Source organism: Lepidochelys olivacea (genome assembly GCF_965140295.1).
Source record: "Lepidochelys olivacea isolate rLepOli2 genome assembly, chromosome: 10".
Lineage (NCBI taxonomy): Eukaryota > Metazoa > Chordata > Testudines > Cheloniidae > Lepidochelys > Lepidochelys olivacea.
The window spans coordinates 37,160,502-37,180,335 of record NC_140420.1 but is presented as its reverse complement, the minus strand read 5'-3'; the positions used below and the strand labels follow the sequence as shown (position 1 = coordinate 37,180,335).

General features: G+C 49.9%; 1 protein-coding gene across 4 annotated transcripts in view; it reads right to left on the bottom strand.

Moving 5' to 3' along the window:
* Positions 1-19,834, bottom strand: part of LOC311527309 (ankyrin repeat and fibronectin type-III domain-containing protein 1-like) — a 433,614-nt gene that overhangs the window by 18,972 nt on the left and 394,808 nt on the right. For all 4 annotated transcript variants that reach the window (XM_084641148.1, XM_084641150.1, XM_084641149.1 and 1 more), the window contains 5 exons: positions 11,374-11,575; positions 10,424-10,631; positions 7,147-7,341; positions 6,787-6,900; positions 5,334-5,431 (listed from right to left, as the gene is read on the bottom strand). In XM_084641148.1, coding sequence (XP_084497274.1) covers positions 5,334-5,431; positions 6,787-6,900; positions 7,147-7,341; positions 10,424-10,631; positions 11,374-11,575 — 817 coding nt within the window. The remainder of the gene's footprint in view (positions 1-5,333; positions 5,432-6,786; positions 6,901-7,146; positions 7,342-10,423; positions 10,632-11,373; positions 11,576-19,834) is intronic.

Genomic DNA, 19,834 nt, shown 5'->3' with positions numbered 1-19,834 from the left:
CCGCTACACCCCTTCCCCCAAGACCCCTGCCCCTTCCCCCAAGCCTGCCATGCCGTCATTCCTCCCCCTCCCCCACAGTGCCTCCTGCCATGCGAAACAGCTGATTGTGGCAGGCAGGAGGTGCTGACTGGTGGGGCTGCTGGCGGGTGGGAGGCACTGGGGGCTGGAGGGTGGGAGCTGATGGCGGGGCTGGTGATGTATTACTGTGCCTCTTTGGCAATGTATATTGGTAAATTCTGGCTCCTTCTCAGGCTCAGGTTGGCCACCCCTGCCCTGGAGCGTCTCCATGGCATTATCCACCCCCTCCTCCTGCTACACAGAGGAGAGTGCCGCAAGCTGGGAGGTGAGGGGCCAAATGAACGACGTAGCCTGCCGTCATCCGTGCTCATGCAGAAGCAGCTGCAGAACTGACAGTGACCTACAGCTCAAGCCATGCGTTTGTGGATTGAGAGCTTTTGGGTTTTTTGGGAGATGGATGGATGGACCAAAGCTTTCAGTGCTCATGAAACAAACAGTGGTGGCTCTGGTTAGAGCTAGGCACAGTGGGCCCGATTTTAGGTGCCTAAAGATGCAGATAGGCACCTTGTGGGATTTTCCAAAGCCCCTAATCACCTTTGGCCCACTGTGTTAATGACCTTCCACTATGACCTGCAACATCCCACTGCTATTGCAGCTCCATCCACCCTGACTCACAGCACTGCCTCCCTTTCTAGTCCTACACTGCCCTGCAGTTCTGCTGAGGACTTTCCCATTACTACCTACAATACCCCTTCCTTCCTCCTGTCCGGGTCCACACACAGCTCTGACAATGCATTTTGATCCTGATCCAGCTCTTTAGTCCTGCACCTCTCACACAGCTCATTTAATCACACTCAATCTTTCCCTGCAGCACCCCCACTATCCCAACCCAGAGCCCCCATCTGACTCTGCTAAGGCACCAGCTGATCTGCAGCTTCCCTTGCTACTCAAGCCTAGGAGCTGTATGGAGCAGAGATGATCAATTATGCCAGACTGTGAGTGATGTAGGGTACGTCTACACTTGCAGCGGAGTGTAGAGTACAGGCACCAGCTAGCACGGGTGTAAACAGTACATGGTGAGGCATGGCTTAGGTGAGAAGAGTAGAGCGCCCTATGCACCTGAATGCTAGGATATGTACCCTACAGGCTCTCCACATGCCCAAGCAATGCCTCCTCTGCCACACTTCTGTTTTTAGCAGTGCAGTGTCCCACGGCTTCCCCAGCTGCCAGAGCCCTTCCCCGCAGCCACCCCAGCCACCGGAGCCCTTCCCCGTGGCCTCCTCAGCCACCAGAGCTCTTCCCTGCGGCCTCCTCAGCAACCAGAGCCCTTCCCAGCAACCAGAGCCCTTCCCCGCAGCCACCCCAGCCACCGGAGCCCTTCCCTGCAGCCTCCCCAGCCACCAGAGCCCTTCTCTGTGGCCTCCCCAGCAACCAGAGCCCTTCCCAGCAACCAGAGCCCTTCCCCGCAGCCACCCCAGCCACCGGAGCCCTTCCCCGCGGCCTCCTCAGCCACCAGAGCCCTTCTCTGTGGCCTCCCCAGCAACCAGAGCCCTTCCCAGCAACCAGAGCCCTTCCCCGCAGCCACCCCAGCCACCGGAGCCCTTCCCCGTGGCCTCCTCAGCCACCAGAGCTCTTCCCTGCAGCCTCCTCAGCCACCAGAGCCCTTCCCAGCAACCAGAGCCCTTCCCCGCAGCCACCCCAGCCACCAGAGCCCTTCCCCGCAGCCACCCCAGCCACCGGAGCCCTTCCCCGCGGCCTCCTCAGCCACCAGAGCCCTTCTCTGTGGCCTCCCCAGCAACCAGAGCCCTTCCCAGCAACCAGAGCCCTTCCCCGCAGCCACCCCAGCCACCGGAGCCCTTCCCCGCGGCCTCCTCAGCCACCAGAGCCCTTCTCTGTGGCCTCCCCAGCAACCAGAGCCCTTCCCAGCAACCAGAGCCCTTCCCCGCAGCCACCCCAGCCACCGGAGCCCTTCCCCGTGGCCTCCTCAGCCACCAGAGCTCTTCCCTGCAGCCTCCTCAGCCACCAGAGCCCTTCCCAGCAACCAGAGCCCTTCCCCGCAGCCACCCCAGCCACCAGAGCCCTTCCCCGCGGCCTCCTCAGCCACCAGAGCTCTTCCCTGCGGCCTCCTCAGCAACCAAAGCCCTTCCCCATAGCCTCCCCAGCAACTGGAGCCCTTCCTTGCAGCCTCCACAGCTGCCGGAGCCTTCCTCTGTGGCGTGTAGCTACACACAGTGCCTGTACTCTACACGCCGCCATGAGCCTAGACATAGCATTATAGTGAACTTCTGTGTCTAGCTTTAACGTCGAGCTCAGGGGCGGCCAACCTGTGGCTCCGGAGCCGCATGCGGCTCTTCAGAAGTTAATATGCGGCTCCTTGGACAGGCACCGACTCCGGGGCTGGAGCTACAGGCGCCAACTTTCCAGTGTGCCAGGGGGGAGCTCACTGCTCAACCCCTGGCTCTGCCACAGGCCCTGCCCCCACTCCACCCCTTCCCGCCCCCTCCCCTGAGCCTGCCGTGCCCTCGCTCCTCCCCAGAGCCTCCTGCACACCTCAAAACAGCTGATTGGCAGGTGTGGGGAGGTAGGGGGAGGCGCTGAATTGGCAGGGCTGCCGGTGGGCAGGAGGCGCTGGGAGCAGGGGGAGAGGGAGGAAGCGGATGGGGGGCTGCTGACGTATGACCGTGGCTCTTTGGCAATGTACACTGGTAAATTCTGACTCCTCCTCAGGCTCAGGTTGGCCACTCCTGGTCTAGCTCCTCCTGCTCAAACTCCCCTCCCACTGCAAAACTGTCTTACACCAAGACAGTAGCTCCCTCCATTCACTGCAGGAGCCTCTCTCGTGATCTCTCTGCCCCCCTGATGAGGAGTCTCCAATGGCCTTTTCACTTCCTCAGCACTGCTCCAGATAATACCATCACACTCAGGCTGGGGTTTGTGGGACAGACTTGGCATATTGGCTTAAAAGCTATATCTCTGACTCAGCTGCCACGTGTCAAGTTCGTCACTGAGCCACACTTCTCAGAGCCATGGCTCCTGTGTTTGCTTTCTGAACTGCTCCATAGCACCCTGGGAAGGAGACAGCTGACAGGCAACATGGGCCCTGAGGGTTTCAGAGACATTGGCCCAAACCATCCCATGACCTTGGTAAGCTCTCAGAGATGGAACCAGAGGCTGGTTCTCGTTCCCAGTTAGCTAAGGCCATGGTTCTCAACCAGGGGTATGCGTACCCCTGGGGGTACACAGAGGTCTTCCATGGGATACAGTAACTCCTCTAGATATTTGCCTAGTTTTACAACAGGCTACATAAAAAGCACTAGCAAAGTCAGTACCAACTAAAATTTTATACAGACAATGACTGTATCGGGGAGGGATAGCTCAGTGGTTTGAGCATTGGCCTCCTAAACCCAGGGGTATGAGTTCAATCCTTGAGGGGGCCATTTGGGATCTGGGGCAAAAATTGGGGATTGGTCCTGTTTTGAGCAGGGGGTTGGACTAGATGACCTCCTGAGGTCCCTTCCAATCCTGGTATTCTATGACTTGGAAATACTGCTCTATAGACTATACACTGAAATGTACGTATAATATTTGTATTCCAATCAATTTATTTTAGAATTATATGGTAAAAATGAGAACATAAGCAATTTGTCAGTAATAGTGTGCTGTGACACTTTTGTATTTTTATGTCTGATTTTGTAAGCAAGTAGTTTTTAAGTGAGGTGAAACTTGGGGGTATGCAGGACAAATCTGCTTCCTGAAAGGGGTACAGTAGTCTGGAAAGGTTGAGAGCCAATGAGTTAAGGAGTTGGTGAAAGAATCTGATCTTTGCAGGTGGCTGAGGAATCAGTCTCTGATTTGCTGGTTAGTAGGAGCCTGGGTAGAGATGGGAGCAAGGTGGGAGACAGGGGATAAATTAGAGGCTTAGTGAATGAACCTATTTTCTCTTCTACTTGGGGATCCTGCATGCATGGGAATTCCCTCCTCCCCATTCCCTCGCCATGCAAAGTAGCCAAGGCCGTGCTCTGGAAGCCAGATGCCTCTCCAGTCCCCTGGGTATTTATCGTTTCATGGGGTCTAGGGGAAGATGCTACCCACAAGGGTAAACTGGTGGATCCCATCCTGCCTGTGAACAGGGATAAGCCATCCCCTCCCAGGGGGTGGTTTGGGGAGAGATGGGTCACTTCCCCAATCTGCTAGCAGCATGTCAAAGAGTCCTGCATGGCACTAGGGTTGAGGGGCTCATTGATCTAGAGTGCTGTCCCCAGGATCAACAGCAAATGTGGCTGCATGGCTGCCCAGAGGAAAATCGGAAGCAGCATGCCTTCCGGCTGCCCCCTTCCTGGACGGTGCTGCTCACTGACTCCACTCCCAACAGCCCTCTAGCTGCAATGGAAGTGGCAGCAGTTTGGCACTGCCATGACCTCTTCCCCCACTGACCTTTCCACCCCCAGGGGCCTGTGCCTTACACTGGTATAGGCCCTGCACTGAATCTTGCGCTGGGCTCTCAGTCCAGAACCATTCCCCAGCACTAACAGGGAGTTCTGCACTCCCCTCTTCCATTAACCCTGTGCCCTGGAGGTAGCAGTGTCGGCTAGGGAAGATCACTGCATGCATGTGTGTTCAAATATGCATAGTAGCATACGGGGATGTGCTGTTCTGTCTCTTGGCTTTTTAAGGCTCCTTCTCCTTTGTCTTGTCTCTTGGAGAAAAGCACCACGGGTATTTGTGCAAATGAGCAAAGGCTCAGTACTTTATTACGGGTACCACTGGCAGCCATGTTTTAGGGAAGCCAGAGAGGCAAGTACCCACATGTGAACTCATAATTCAAAACTGGGGGTGGAAGACGCACCTCGCCTGTCTTTGGAAAACTTGGCCCCAAACTGACTAAATATGGCACCTGTAATACAGAACCCCGGGGGAACACACTTGCCAGATGGCTGCTTGGAGCTGCAGAGGGCTCTGTGGCTCCCAACATTGTGCCGTGCCCACAGAGCACAGTATGGGTACCCCCTGTAGAGGGCACATATGGGGTTTTGTGTGGGGACTCATTCAGGCTGAAATTCACTTCAGTCCAGAGAGCCACACAAAGGTGACTATCACTCTGAGTGGAGCCAGGCCCCTGGGGGGAGTAATCCTGGAGATGGCGATGCCTGCTAAAGAACAGGCTAAGCCATACTCAGCTGCCCTCAGATGACTCTAGCACTGCCCACATCTGGGAAGGGCAGCTCTCCCTGGAGCCCATCACCCCTCTTTACCCCTCACACACAGCCTCATTGCCATGGCTCAGAGTGAAGGGATGTGGCGTCGCGCTCACTTACCGACATGAGCCCCCGGATCGTGAAGTGCAGGTTCCTTAGTTTGTCAATCACCACCTCCCCTAGGGGAGGGGAGAAGGTTGGGGAACAGCTCCACTCAACTGCAAACAAAGAGAGCCCCACGGCCTTGTCAGTAATTGGGGAGGCATTCATGAACAAGGAGAGGGATGTAGCGCTTGGCAGGCAGACTGGGCTAGCTTACAGTGCCAGGCTGCCATGGACGGTACAGCTGCTGTAAGGGGACTGACTATGAAATCAACGAACTAGATACAGCCAGGCCAGCTGCGTATGCTGCAGAGATGTCTGAGAAAAGGCACAGCGGAGTGAACGGGAGAATGGATCGGAAACCAACTGCCCAGAGAGCCCCCAGGCATTCGGCACAATACAGGTGCTCCCGTGGGCTCAACTGTATTTCTGGACATAGCAGAGACTGAGCATAGAGCATTTGGGGAAAGAGATGGAGAGGCAGACAGACAGACAGGCTAAATGGACAGACAGATAGACGAGCCTGGAGATAAAAAGACAGACACATGGACCAGACAAAGGCAAGAGAAAGGCATAGAGGGGGAACAGATAAAGTAGATTAAACATCAGGATTTGGTGGTTCCTGGTAAAAGAAAACTCTTGTGAAAGCCAAAGATATTAGAGGACACACCAGATTGAAAAGGAGGGATCGGAAATCCCTCTGCAGGAGCAGGTGCTAGCGCCAAATGGGCCTTGTTCCTGTGGGATCCAGAGATCAACCCGAGGAAGAGACAGGGTTGCAAAGTTCAGCTCCAGACCCAAACTTCTCCTCTGTCTGGGTGTGTACGAATCCTGGTTCAGCCCGGAGTAGGTTCGGGCCAGCTGCAAAGTTCAAATATACAAACAAACTTCCTGACGTTTCCAGGGTGTTTGGACCAGGGTTTTGCTCGGGGCCCATCCTGAGTTGGAATTTGAGATTCCCTAACACAGACTTGATAATGTCATTACAAACGTTATTCCTGTGGACATTAATGCCCATTGGTCTTTGCAGTGTCCGGTATCAGTTAGCAGTGACTGGAAAGGGATCATTCAGCAATAACCAGGCTGCCCTGTGGATTTTTATTCCTCATCAACAGTTGTGTCAAAGAAGAGGGGAGAGAGGCAAAAACCCTCTTGCCTCAAGCCATAGCAGAGATCACTGGTCTGCAGTGAAATCACACAGGCTCTGACATCACAGGAGCTCTTTCCATGTATAGTTCCCAAGCACTTTAATACCACTATCACTGTACAGACGGGGAGGGGAAAATGACTCACCTCAGGTCACTGAGAGTCACTGGCAGAGCTGGGAATAAAACCCAGCTCTCCTGACTCCGAGCCTCGTGCCCTAACTATTAGACCATGCTGCCTTCTACCCCTGAGCAGGGAGCATCGGGCCTGCCCTGTTCTGGCGTCCTGCAGGGGCCACGGGTGCGTGGTTCTCCCATGGCCTCACCTTTGTATTTGGTGACAACGGCTGAGTTGACACTTAGGGGCTCCCCGAAGGTAACCTGCACAGAACTGCTGCTGGCCACAGACAGGTGCACATTAGTGGGTGGGTCCGGCGCACCTAGGAACAGAAAGGACAGGGATAGGTTCAGAAATGTCCAGTCATGGGGAGGCTCAGGGCGGAATGCACTCTGCTGTGACTATCCAGGAGAGTATCAATCTGCAGCTCCCATGGCAATCCCCCCCGCTCAGTGCAGTCCTCTCCCCAGAGTCCTTCTCCCCAGCCATGCACCGCTTCCCTCCTGCTCCCTGTGCTGGTGCTTGTTGTCCCCACCCTGTGCCATGTGCAAGTCCATGGGGCACTCACGGGCATGCTCGAACCCAGCTTTCATGCGCTTGTAAAGCCGGTATCGCCACTCCCAGGATTTCAGCTGCTTCTCCTTCTCTGAGCAATCAGTGTTGGGCGTCTCATTCACCACCTGTGCTGTGAACTCGTTGACTCGCTGCTCTGCCTCCCGCACCAGAGTTGCCAGATGCAAGGCGCGGCTCTCCAGGCTCATGACTGCCGGGGCAGGGAAGTGAGAGAGAAAGAAGACAGGCCCGTTAGGTCCAGCCCACTGCACGCAAGCCCCCAACACATCTTTGATTCTACACTATGCCCTGTGCTCCTCCCTTATGTACACTGTGATATGTTCATCAGTTACTTGGCCTGATTCATATCCTCCAGGCAGCATCATCAGCAATTGTTGGATCATATTAAAGAAGTTCTGTATAAAAATCACAAATGAGTTTGATTCCCCATAGTTTAAATTCCAGGGTATTACAAATTAAGAGGTCTCTTGGTTTTTGGTACTGTCTCTCTCCCTCTCTGTGTGGAACTTGCAAGCTGCTAATTGTGTTAGTACATTCTAAGACAGAGTCTGTTCTCAAAGCAATTCTTTGTAACAACAACTACTCACACAGAGAGAGACTCAAAGCAATACTCTGTAACAACAGAAACAGCACCCCGAGACTCCCCGCCCTTTTGTTGTATTCATCTCTCTTTGTTAACAATTGTGATTAAAATAGAGCTAGAGGATGTATGTGGATGGATGCTTGGTGTGGATAATAACTGAATGATCAGGGAGGAGCCAGCCTAAGAATCCAGTGTCCATCGGCTGAAGAAGGCGTCAAGTGGAAATAACCAGAGGACCCCCCCCCCGGAGGGCAGACTGGAATCCACCCAACAGCCTCAAGGATGGGAGAACCAAAAAACAAGATAACATCTAGCATAACGGAGCCATCAGGAATGTGCCATCTGCTGATTAGTTCAGCAACAGCATGATGAAGCAATTCCATAGACTGGCATAGGAATAAATTCTTATAAAAATGGACTCTAGAAAGTGACAACTTTGGGGTCTGATTCTGCAAACCAACTTCCAGGAGCATCAGATGAGCATCTGACAAGGCCCTGCTCCCTCCTCATGTCCAGGCCACCTGGCCAGTGGCTTGGCATGAGCAACTCTAAGGCTGGTAACTATGGTAACAACCTTGCAGAACCTGTGTGTGTATGAATGAATATGTGAATAAATATGAAACTGAATGGAATGTTATAGCTATAACTAACTGCTTACTATGATTCTTTCTGTATTCACAATAAATGTGGCATTTTGCCTTTTCCCCTTTAATAAGATCCTGCTGGTTTTTATTTTATTGGTATAACACAATGGCCATAAGCAATGTCCCAGAGCTACCCGGGGTCACTCCTATGCACACAGCTGGAATGAGTGGGCTTTGAACAGGGCTTTAGGAGGGATGGAATGGCACAGAGCTGATCGCTATGCTGTCCCTCCAGCCAGGAGATCCATGTAGTCACAGATCTACTGGCAAGGCTGCCTCCCCGTCCCCACCCCTCCGTGCAGTGTCCCGGACTAGTGCTCGTGTCCTTCCTGCAGGTTGCAGGAGCTGGCCCATGGCTCCAAACTAAAGCTGTCTTGAGAGTAAAGGGTTGCTGTCTGTTCCCAGGCACTTGGCCACTTCCCAGGGCGAGTGGCAGGGTGAGCAACTTTGAGACAGCCTGTTCCCACCAGCTCCCCTGGCCCTACTACACAAACTCAGCTGGCTTGGAGAACTGGGATCAGAGTCTGAATGGCTGGGTGCCGATCAGGACTGACTATGGTCTCTGACCCTTCTGAGATTTGCCCACCATTATGCAACGTGCCTGCTCTGGAATACCCCACAGTCCAGGAAAAGTGGGAGTCGTGCTGTTTGTCTGCAGAAAGCAACTGTGATCATTCTTCTATTACCCCCTTAAAACATGAAGCCAATCCCCTTCCCTGCTGCTAGCTGGTATTTCCTCCTGCACAGAACAGAGGCCACTGTATGAAATGAGACCTCCATCAAGCCAAGCTGATGAGTTAACAACCTGCCTTCATCCCTCCCACCTGTGAGAGTGACTTGGCTATCTACATGGGCTGATACCTTCTGATATTCACAGCTGCTCTAAACCATGTCCACCCTTCCAAGGGGAGCCTGTGGGCTTTCCTGACTCCACTGGAGGTAAAGGAGCCCACCTGTCTGTCTGAACTCCTGGTCTCTGTCTGCTCTTCTGCCAGCTATCCCCACTACATGCTGTCTGCATGGACCCACTGCCAGCCCAGACCCCAATACAGCACAGCCTCACTGCTGGGAGACAGAATATTCCTCTATCCCTGAAGGCAGAGTGATAAATGCTTAACAGGGCATCCCCTTGTACAGATTAAACTAAGTGACTTCATTTAAACAGGGAAACCTCATTCCCCCATGGCACTGGACAAACCGTTCAGGGCTCTTTATGGGACACTCAATCCCCACACCTCTATGCTGAGCAAACAACACAGGAGGTCTTTACCCACCAGCTCCTTTATCCAGCAGAGACTGCGAGATCACAAGAGGTCCAGGAGAGGCTGGGACGATCTCCTAGCTCCATCTTCCCACCCTCTGCTGTACAGAGCAGTCCCCTTCCACCTCACGAAGCAGCTGAATGTGCCTTGAGGCCAGCAAAGGGTAGCAAGTGGCAAGCTCTGGGAGGGGCACTGCAAAGAGACATCCACTTGTCCCCCCACTCAGGAAACATATGCTGCCAGTCTCAGGAGGACAATCACCTATGGCAGAAGGGGCACATAGGCCTCCTCCTTTGACCTTCCACAATGCATCAGGTGCCTATTTTTAAGTCCTACTGTGCTCTCTTTAGAAACACACATGCTCCCAGCTCAGCCTGTCCTGCAGCCCTTGGCTGTCCATTCTACAGGAAGGCCTTACAGAAATCTCTCCTGAGCTCTCCTGCTGTCTGGCTCCCTCCTAGTTTTAGATCATGCCATTGGGTTTGGGGACTTGTGTCACCCCAATGCATCCACCTTCTCGTTAACCCTCAGGATCTCACACATCTCCCTTTGCACCACTCCTTGCACTACAAGCCTCTTCCCGTCAGCCTTCCCCAGGTCCTCGCTGCCTTCTTCCTTTGGGTCAGTGGAGCAGAGTGGACTCTCAAAGAGGAAGACACTGGCCCAGGCACTAGGGTGCCTAGATGCTACGGTAAGCGGAGCTCCATTAGCATCTAAGATAGAGTGCATGAGATGCAGCAGAGCAGGTGGGGGTGAGAAAAATACCCTGTAATGGTGACTTACAGTGTGGACTCTCCTTGGCTCCGGCCTGCAGCAGCATCCTGGCAATGGGGGCATTGTTTGTCATGATGGCGATATCCAGCGGCAGAAGCCCCTCACTGTTTGGGGTGTTAAGGTCCAGCTCTTCTGGGCTGTACTGTTTTAGCAGCTCCTGCACCCTGTCCAGATCCTGCAGCTCAACAGCCTCAAAGAGAGCTGCATTGCTCTGAAACTGCAATGACACAAGAAATGGGGCCCACTGAGCCTGGGGTGCTGGGCATTGCAGCCTCACCTTACTTTCCTCACTGAGATTTGGCCAGGGTCCATTCCAAGTCATTATATGGGGTTCTCAGTGTATTTAGCGCCAGGTGAATGGAAAGCCGAGCCTCAGGCCTATCCACAAAACAGGCTCTGAAAGGACAGTAGGGACGGAATGGAGTCTATTGCCAATCTCCACCAGAAGGGCTGATCCTTGACATCCTAACACCATCAGGCAAAAGGGCTCGTTATCCACAGCTGTTCCATGCCTAACACGACGCACAAAATGCCGGTGGATTCGTCAGGCACCTAGGCCTGTACTGATTAGTATTGACTGGTTTGTATTACTGTAGCCTTGAGGAGCCCCAGTCATGGACTGGAACCCTACTGCGCTAGGCATGGTACAAACAGAATGAAACGACGGTCCCTGCCCCAAGGAGCTGACAATACTAATCCTTTGTTTTAAGAAAGAGCAAACGACCCTATCCTGAGGAACCATTCAGGACTGGATTCACCTGCTCCAGGAGGGACAGAATTTACTGTGCCTCAGACCCCACAGACATCCAGCCAGCTCTGTTGCTGAGATGTGTGCACAAAGGATGGAGTACAGCCAGGGATCTGCCCACCCCACCCCCGCTCGTCTCCACCACCAATGGAGTCACATCAGGGTACACCTAGCATTACCACAGGGCCGAGTTTTGGTCTGAAGCACTCACAAGATAGGCCTTGCGTAGCTTCTCCTTCTCACTCCTCCCTGGCAAGCTGCCCTCGTCGAACGAAGTGTAGTTAACACGGAACTTCCCCGAGAGGTTGCGGTAAAGCCTCTTGGCGGCGTTCGGGGAGGAAGGTCCTGGCGGCTTCCTGCCCTGGGCCAGCTGAATGTCCCGCATCTGCTGCGTCATCTTAGGCGAGGAAGACCTGGCAAATGGAGGAATAAGAGAGAGCGAGATAATGATGAACAATGAAGCAGGAGCAGCTGGCAGAAATCTGGCCTGTAAACACTACCAGGAATGTCGGTGGGTCTATGTTGGCCCCTTCATCACAGCTTCTGGGAGCCTCACCTACACCCATGAACCTATGTAACACCACAGGGAAGTATTGGCCTCCTCCCACAAACATGGGATGCAGACAGATTACTCAAGGTCATATGGGAAGGTTTTGGCAGAGCCCGAAATTGGACCTAGATCTCCAGGGTCCTCGTCCAGCACCTGGACCATAAGCCCATTCTTCAGTATTAGGGTGGGATTTTCAAAAGCACTCAGTGTTGGCCTAAATCTGCTCCCATTGTCTTCAAAGAGAGAAGAAGCTAGCCCAGTGCTGTGCACTTTCAAAAACCCATCCACTGAGAATCCATCTATTGACAAAAAGAAAAGAAAAGGAGTACTTGTGGCACCTTAGAGACTAACCAATTTATTAGAGCATAAGCTTTCGTGAGCTACAGCTCACTGCTGTAGCTCACGAAAGCTTATGCTCTAATAAATTGGTTAGTCTCTAAGGTGCCACAAGTACTCCTTTTCTTTTCTTTTTGCGAATACAGACTAACACGGCTGTTACTCTGAAACCTGTCATCTATTGACAATGATTTATTTACCTATCTAGACCTTAGCTGTCAAATATGGTCAAGTTTGAGAACATGCAGCCTGATTTCCCTTCTCTGTTTACACTAGTGTAGCTCCTGGTTTACACCACTGAGGAAAAGGAGAATCAGGCCCAAGACAGACAAATGAGTTACAGTGAGCTAATTTTTAGTAGACCCTAATTAATTTCTGCTTTGAACATTAATTTGTATTGCATCACTTGGAGTTTGAAAATGTAAAAATAATCTGAAATTAAAACCATCACATCCTAAAAAGACACATTTTTTCCTGACTAGTTGTTTCCACTCACATGGAAGAATTTAAACAGAACAGAACTCCATCAATTTCACTTCAACTGCAAGTCCATGAAATTTGCAGACATTTTAACCACATCTGGCCCAGGGGACCATCCTGCCCAGCCCTTGAGCTCCCATCTGGCCCCGGCCCCTCCCCTGCTGTCCCCCCTCCCCTGCAGCCCCCGCTGCGCAAGCAGCGGGGCTGTGAGCTCCTGCCACTCTGAGCTGCATGGTAAGAAGGTGGTAAGGGGGGGGTGGCGGCGCGTGCAGCAGTGGGGGGGTTGGGTAGGAGGTCCCGGGGGGCAGTCAGGGGACAGGGAGCGGTTGGATGGGGCAGAGGTTCTGGGGCGGTCAAGGGTCTGGGAACACGGAGGGGTTGGATAGCACGTGGGAGTCCCGGGGGCAATGTTGGGGGGCGGGGGGGTGAATAGGGGCTGGGGGGCAGTCAGGGGTCAGGGAGCAAGGGGGGGTTGGATGGGGGTGGGTTCCGTGGGGGGGCAGTTTGGTGCGGGGGGTCCTGGGAGGGGGCGGTCAGGGATAAGGAGTAGGGGGGGTTGGATGGGTCAGGGGCTCTGAGGGGGGCAGTCGGGGGCGGGAAGTGGGAGGGGGCGGATAGGGGGTGGGGGCCAGGCTGTTTGGGGTGCACAGCCTTCCCTACCTGGCCCTCCATACAATTTCCCACCCCGACGTGGCCCTTGGACCAAAAAGTTTGCCCACCCCTGTTCCATACAAATAAGCATCCAGAAGTTTGGATTCCTATTAAAACATCGAGAGTGCTAAATTGGACTAACAAATCGGGTGAGATTTTGTGCTAGATTTCCATGACTTTCCTGTATGGTCAGAACCCAGAGAGGTTGAGAAAAGTGAAGATGAAAAGATTTTTTTTTTTTAAAGAAAAAGTTGTATAAAAGTATAGGACACCTGAATAATTTTTTATCTGCCCATCCCTCCTTTAACTCCAAGGTGCTGCAGTGTCTAATGTCTAATCTTCTGCTGGTGATCATGGTTCCCCTAACTGCAGTAGAAGTTAGTACCAGAAATGCAATAGGAGCTGAACTGGTTGAAGTTTAGAAGGGTCTGTCTCCACTGCAGCAGGGAGGGAGCTTCCCAACCCGGAAAGACAAACATGTATTAGCTTGGCTCAAGTTAGTGCACTACAAACAGCAAAATGGATTTTGTGGCCTGGGCCCTGGCTCCAGCTAATCGTCTGAGTACAGACCCGCAGAGCAGGGCAGGCACAAGTGCATGTAGTTAGGTGCAAACACACTGGAATACTTTCACTGCAGCAATCTGACAGCTGAACATTGAGAATGCATGTGCAAAATATGGGATTTACTGAAAAGCCTGGCAAAAGGGGTTTGTGCTCCGTTAGCCCTTCATCTCTCATTCAGTCAAGGGGAAAGCTTTTATACAATAAAAATTAAGGGACTGCAAAAATCCCAAATCATTCAAGGAAAACTCCAGTGACCTTAGATTTTGTAGCTAGATAACTAGCAAGGACCCAACTGTGCCACTTTCACTAAACCTGAGGAGCACCTTTGTCTGCAAAATCCTACAGAAATCATCAGTGAAACTGCTTGTAGCATAAGGTGCTTTTCTCAATAGCGTTTGGAAAGATCTGTCATTATTCCAGCCTCTCACTGGGAGCTAACACTTCGAATGAGACGTCTAAGGCCATGTCTACACGAGGAGCACTCTGCCAGTACAGCAGTACTGGTATACTGCACTGGCAAAGCGCGCCTAGTGTGAATGCTGCTATACTGGCAAAACTGCCCCCAATTAGGAAAACAACCTATACTGCTAAACGCACAACTTTGCTAATAAAGCTGCATCTACACAAGGGACTTATGCCAGCACGGTAAGTGATCAGAACCCTTTGCACAAGGACTGACGTAGCTATGCCAGCAGAAGTCGGTAGTATAAATGCAGCCTAAGCAAGGGTCCACTTCGATGATACAGAAGGGGAGCAAAAGACTCTGCTTTGCTGTTATAAAACACAGACCAGGATGTTTAAAAGTCATTGTGAACTAGGCTCTTTATTGCACTTAAGAGTTGATTTAATACCCTGGGACATTAACTGAGCATCTTTAAAACCACTCTTGCCTTCCAAACAACTCTGCAGCACTCAGGTTTCCAATATTTTCAAATGGACAAGCTGAGTTAGGCAGCCTTTTTCTGCATCAGACATTCAAGGGAAGCCCGTGTGGGTTGACTGAGGACTGCAGGGCCAAGTCCCAAACTAGTTCAGATGAACTGTTTCTTTTTATGATAGAGATATCTCAAAAGGATTTTTCTTAGTGATTTACTCTTCTCTTCAGTTAGAGCTAGTGATCAGAATGTCTTTTTGTACCCCACAGCTTGTCCGATATGGGCATGCTTAGCAATTAAAAACAAAGTTACATATGCAGGCAATTTGCTCTGAGAATCAGCTTCCCCTTTGCTTACCTGGCAAGTCCTGAGCTCTGGATTTTGTGTGTTCCAGTATTACCAACCCCAAGCCTTCAAAAAAAATCACAAGTCAGGCCCAAAAATCAGGAGATTGGCTTAAAATCAAGGGATTACTAAGAAAAAAATAAACTGTGAGGATTTTTTTTTTTTTTGCCTTCTATTTATTGAGCCTTTTGGAGTCACATTTGCAAGCTTTACTCTCCAACCACAAGGGAAACCTCGAAAGCTGAGGTTTTCATATAACAGCATGACTCCAGGAGCTGGGGCTTTAAGAAAACACCAAATATTGCAAGACTCACAATAAAATTGCAAGCGCTGGAAATACTGAGTGTTTCCTTGCAACTCCTGAAAACACATCTTCCTAAAGTGATGGACCTATAGGTGGAAGTTTCAACAGTGATGTGCGTGAAACAAGGACAACTGAATTCTGGACTTGATAGCTAAGTAAGTGATTTATTTAAAAAAAAAAAAAAGATAAGAGAGGGAGGATGGTCTTTTGGTTAACACACAGGCCTGTGAATTAGGAGTGCTCGGTCAGTTCCCTGCTCTGTGTGACCATGAGCAGGTCACTTCATTGCTCTGTACCTCAGTTCCCCACCTGTGAAATGGGGACAATAAGACTTCTTTAGTCTTGTCTTGTCCATTTAGATTGTAAGCTCTTCAGGGCAGGGGCCATCTCTGGGTGTGTGAGGAAGAGGAGGTGGGGGGGTTCTTGGTCCTGCTCACAGGCTAAGGGGCTCTGTATGGAAGCATGTGATCACAGTCCGTTTGCTCTGCTGAAAGCCAGCCTAGAGTAAAGTGGTTGGGAGTAAAGTGTTTTTAGGTAGCAGCCTGTTTTGTCTCTCTGTTTTGGGGGTTTTGTAAGCTATTGTTCTAAATTCTAAGAAATAAATTAGGGTTACGTTATTAGCTTCCAGCAAGAGTATTTCTATTTAATTTCTTTATGTGTATGTCAGGAAGACAGGGACAAACACCAATTTTTACTTACACGGAGACAAAAATATTAATTACTTTAAGATTAATCTTTGTTTGTCTTTCTTAGCCTCCTTTAATCCTTTGCACATCAGGACATTATAACTTGTTATTCACCTCTATAGGTCGTTACCTAGATGTCTTGTTGGCAGAGTAAAATTGTCTTTCCTCCCCTCTAAAAATGTGATCAACATGTATAAAATGGCTGGGATTTACAGATCCTTTTCATCTTGGACTATGGGATATCACTGGAATTTGGGGATTTCTCTCTTTCTGTACCAGATTCTGTATCTTTACTCAGGTTTTATGTCAGCAAAGCCTGTCTTTGATTTCAATGCAAGTTTTCCCTGAGTAGATACTTTAGGACTGGGTCCTTCACAAGTAAGTCATCTGTTATGTGAATAAGTGTTTTTATTAGTGGATCAGCCACAGAGAAAGGGTCTGATTCTACTTCCTTTGCAATCAATAGCCAAACTCCCACTGATTTCACTTAAAGCAGGACAGTGCTATATTTGGTTTCTATACATTGGACAGAATGTATTTCATTGTTGGCCTCATACTCTGGTATATGAACTGAGAAATGTTGATGCTGATTTTCTGTGCAGGTCACTTTATCAGTTAAGAATCAAATAGGGGTGAATGTTATAAAGAGTGTGACATGTCTAGCAGGCTATGTCAAGATAATACTCTGAAGATGGAGACAGAGAGAGCTGTGAGAGTTATAATGATTATCAATGAAGCCAAAATCATATAAAGGATATTAATAGCAGCCCTGCTGCACTCACTTGATCATTCTGATTTTAGATTAGACACTCTGGGTTGCAGAATTTCTTTAGCTATTTTACCTTTTATTATTGTGCTATTTATAAACTGCAAATGATGGGGAAGTTGGCTGGCTCCTGCCGGTCATGTCATTTGGTTGGGTTTATTCTACAGATTAATAGGTCTGTTTGTGCTTGGACTAGGACGGAGCTGCAAAATTCAGATGCCGACCTGAATTCTGCCAGAGCTGGGGGGTAGTATGGATGAAAGGCTTTGGTCTGGCCCTTTACGAAAATGGACCAACTATGAAATTCTAAGTTGGGTTCAAATTTCTTCAAAGTTTGGAGTGTCTGGCTCTGGGGATTTGGTCTTGGCCCATCTCTTTGAGCATTTATATTATAGTGGTTTGGATTTGTATGCTGTGCTTAGCTGAAGGATTGGTTTTGTGTACTATGTTGCTGTTGGTTGGGGAGATAGAGGAAAGGGGAGATGATTTTTTTTTTGTGGGGGGAGAGGAAGAGTTGTTAACTTTGTAAAAATGTAATACAAAGACAACCAAAAATGAAAGAACAAATAATTTTCCTTTGCAAGCAGGTCTCTTTTCCAGAGTCCATGAGCTATGTAGAGTCCACACTCCCGCCCTTTAATAGGACCATAGAACATAAGTTAGAAGGGGCTTTTGTATTTTATGTATTTATTTAAATGTAAATTTTATTTAAATTAATGTACATTTCTAAACAAAAAGTAATTTCATCTTGAAAAACCAGAATTTCCCCTTTTGAAGATGTCAAAATGAAACAGCTCAACAATTTCAAAAAAGATTCAAAAAATTTTTGACTACATTTTTTGTTGTTGAAACCAACCATGCACCTGATGAAGTGAGCTGTAGCTCATGAAAGCTTATGCTCAAATAAACCTGTTAGTCTCTAAGGTCCCACAAGTACTCCTTTTCTCTTCCCCAAAAAGTTTCATCAAAAAGTCCCCGACCAGCTCTAAGAAGGATCCAGGATCAGCTCTGCTTAGTTCTCTGTAACGCTGATGTAAATCCAGAGTTATTTCAGATTTACACCATGTAACCAAGTGTAAAATGGGCCCCCTTATGGACACCAAAGTTTGTCCCCTCTAAAACCTGTATAGGGATTCAATGAATGGTATAGCTCGGTTTTGTTGGTGCAAACATCTCTAAAGGCAAAGCACCACGTGGAAATATCAGAGTCCTGTTGAAACACCAAACAGGCCCTCTGGTCTTGCACAGCTGTCCTACAGAAGTATCAGCATTAAACTAGGGGTGGACATACTGGTCCAGATAATATCAGAGCCCGACCTCCCACCCCAAAGCTCTGATCTGAACTTCAAACCAACATGTTCTGAAGTTAATAAAAGTCTGATTTTATTTTTTTCTTTCCTTTCCACCCACCCCCTCTCACTCTGGAACCACAAAGCATTCCTGGGTTCTGGGCAGGTGTGAAGATATTTCATCACCACAAGAGAAGCTGCTCTTTTCTATCTAGAGCCCAACCAGAAGCCAGGACACAGTGGAATTTCTCATGAAGATCTTTACTCTCACAAGACTCTGGTCCAGCTGAACCAATGGAGCAGCGCTGGCTTGTTTAGATGTGCATCTTGGGTGCTTATCCGAGTCAAACCTCTGAACAATTGAGATTCACCTATCCCTATGTGATAAACCCCACCCAACCTCCATCAGACAAACCACACAGTACAAAGGGGATTCTCCGCTCCTCCTGACTACTCCCAGGGCATTGTGTGTGTAACCCACACACCTCCTGCGTGTGGTGCTCTGTCCCATCTAGTGGCACCGAGACCACTTAGAGAGAAAAATTAATGAGTGTGCTCTACAGCCTTAGCTAAGGGCCACATGGCTTTTAGCTCATGCAGTAGAGACTCATGCACTAAGCTTTAGAGATCCTAGGTTTGATTCTGCCCACCTACAGCTGGGGTCTGTTGGTGTTACATGTACATCACTGTTCATTGCTGCTTGATCACCTAAAAGGATGCCTATCCAAAACTACCACCCAGGAGAACCACCAGAACAGCAATAGACCACCTCTCCCTGCACACAGCATCACATTGGTAACATCAACCCTTTCCCTCTCAGAGCCCCCGAAGGGGCTCAGCCTCACAGAGGCCCCCCAGACTCTCACACCTCATCTGGATTATCCCACCACATGCCCTCTGGGATTTGTGCTGAAAATTCCAGCTGTTTCTAATCAAGGGGAAGGGATGTGGATTCCACTTCCTGGAGAACAACCTGTCATTGCTGCACAGAGGGAGCTCCAGTGGGAGTGGTTCCAGCCTGCTGATTGCTATTGTGGCCGTGTTGCATGGGGAAAGGATGTAAGGAACACAGGTGGGAGAAGCTTGCCCCTCTGCAGACTCGGTCTTTACATTGGAGTGGATTTTACCTGTGATCACCATCCCAAGCAACGGGCTAGACCTGGGGAAGTCGCAGAATGTTTTTATTGTATTTTAGGAACAATAAATAATGGACCCGTGAAAAAATCTGAAGCACACGTCCTCTCGGACTGCAACCTTCCCCTCACCCTAATTCTCACATGCATCATCCACTAGCTGCAGCGTGAGAAGTCAACCTTGCTTGTGTCTCTTAACCTGGTGAGTGCCAATATCCTCCCGCTCCAGGGAAGGAGAAATCAGGACCCAGTTCTATTCCCACTGAAGTAAATGGTAAAATTCCTACTGAAGTGGAAGCTGGATCGGGCCCTTTGCTCAATAGATCCCTGCAGACTGTCTATGTAATTCTGAAGTGTCCATCACTGCAGAGGTCACACTCTGTTAAGGAAAGGTGTGTTGGAGCAAAAGCTGCATTTCTTTTGCTGCTGGTTGTGCAGGGTCCAAAGAATGAATGTTGTACAAGATCCAATAAGGAAATGGGATGGAGTCCACAGGGATGTTATAGTAGGTACACTTGAAATCGCTGCTAACATATGCGAGAAATTTCCCTGTTATTTTCCTTCATTTTATTTGCTTTTAAAGAGACGGAAATAATTCGGAATTAGGGAGTGGAAGGATGAATCTATATAAGTTAACTGCCCCAGAACTAAAAAGGGATCCTGTGCGATACTTATGGGCTATTGGACTTGGTG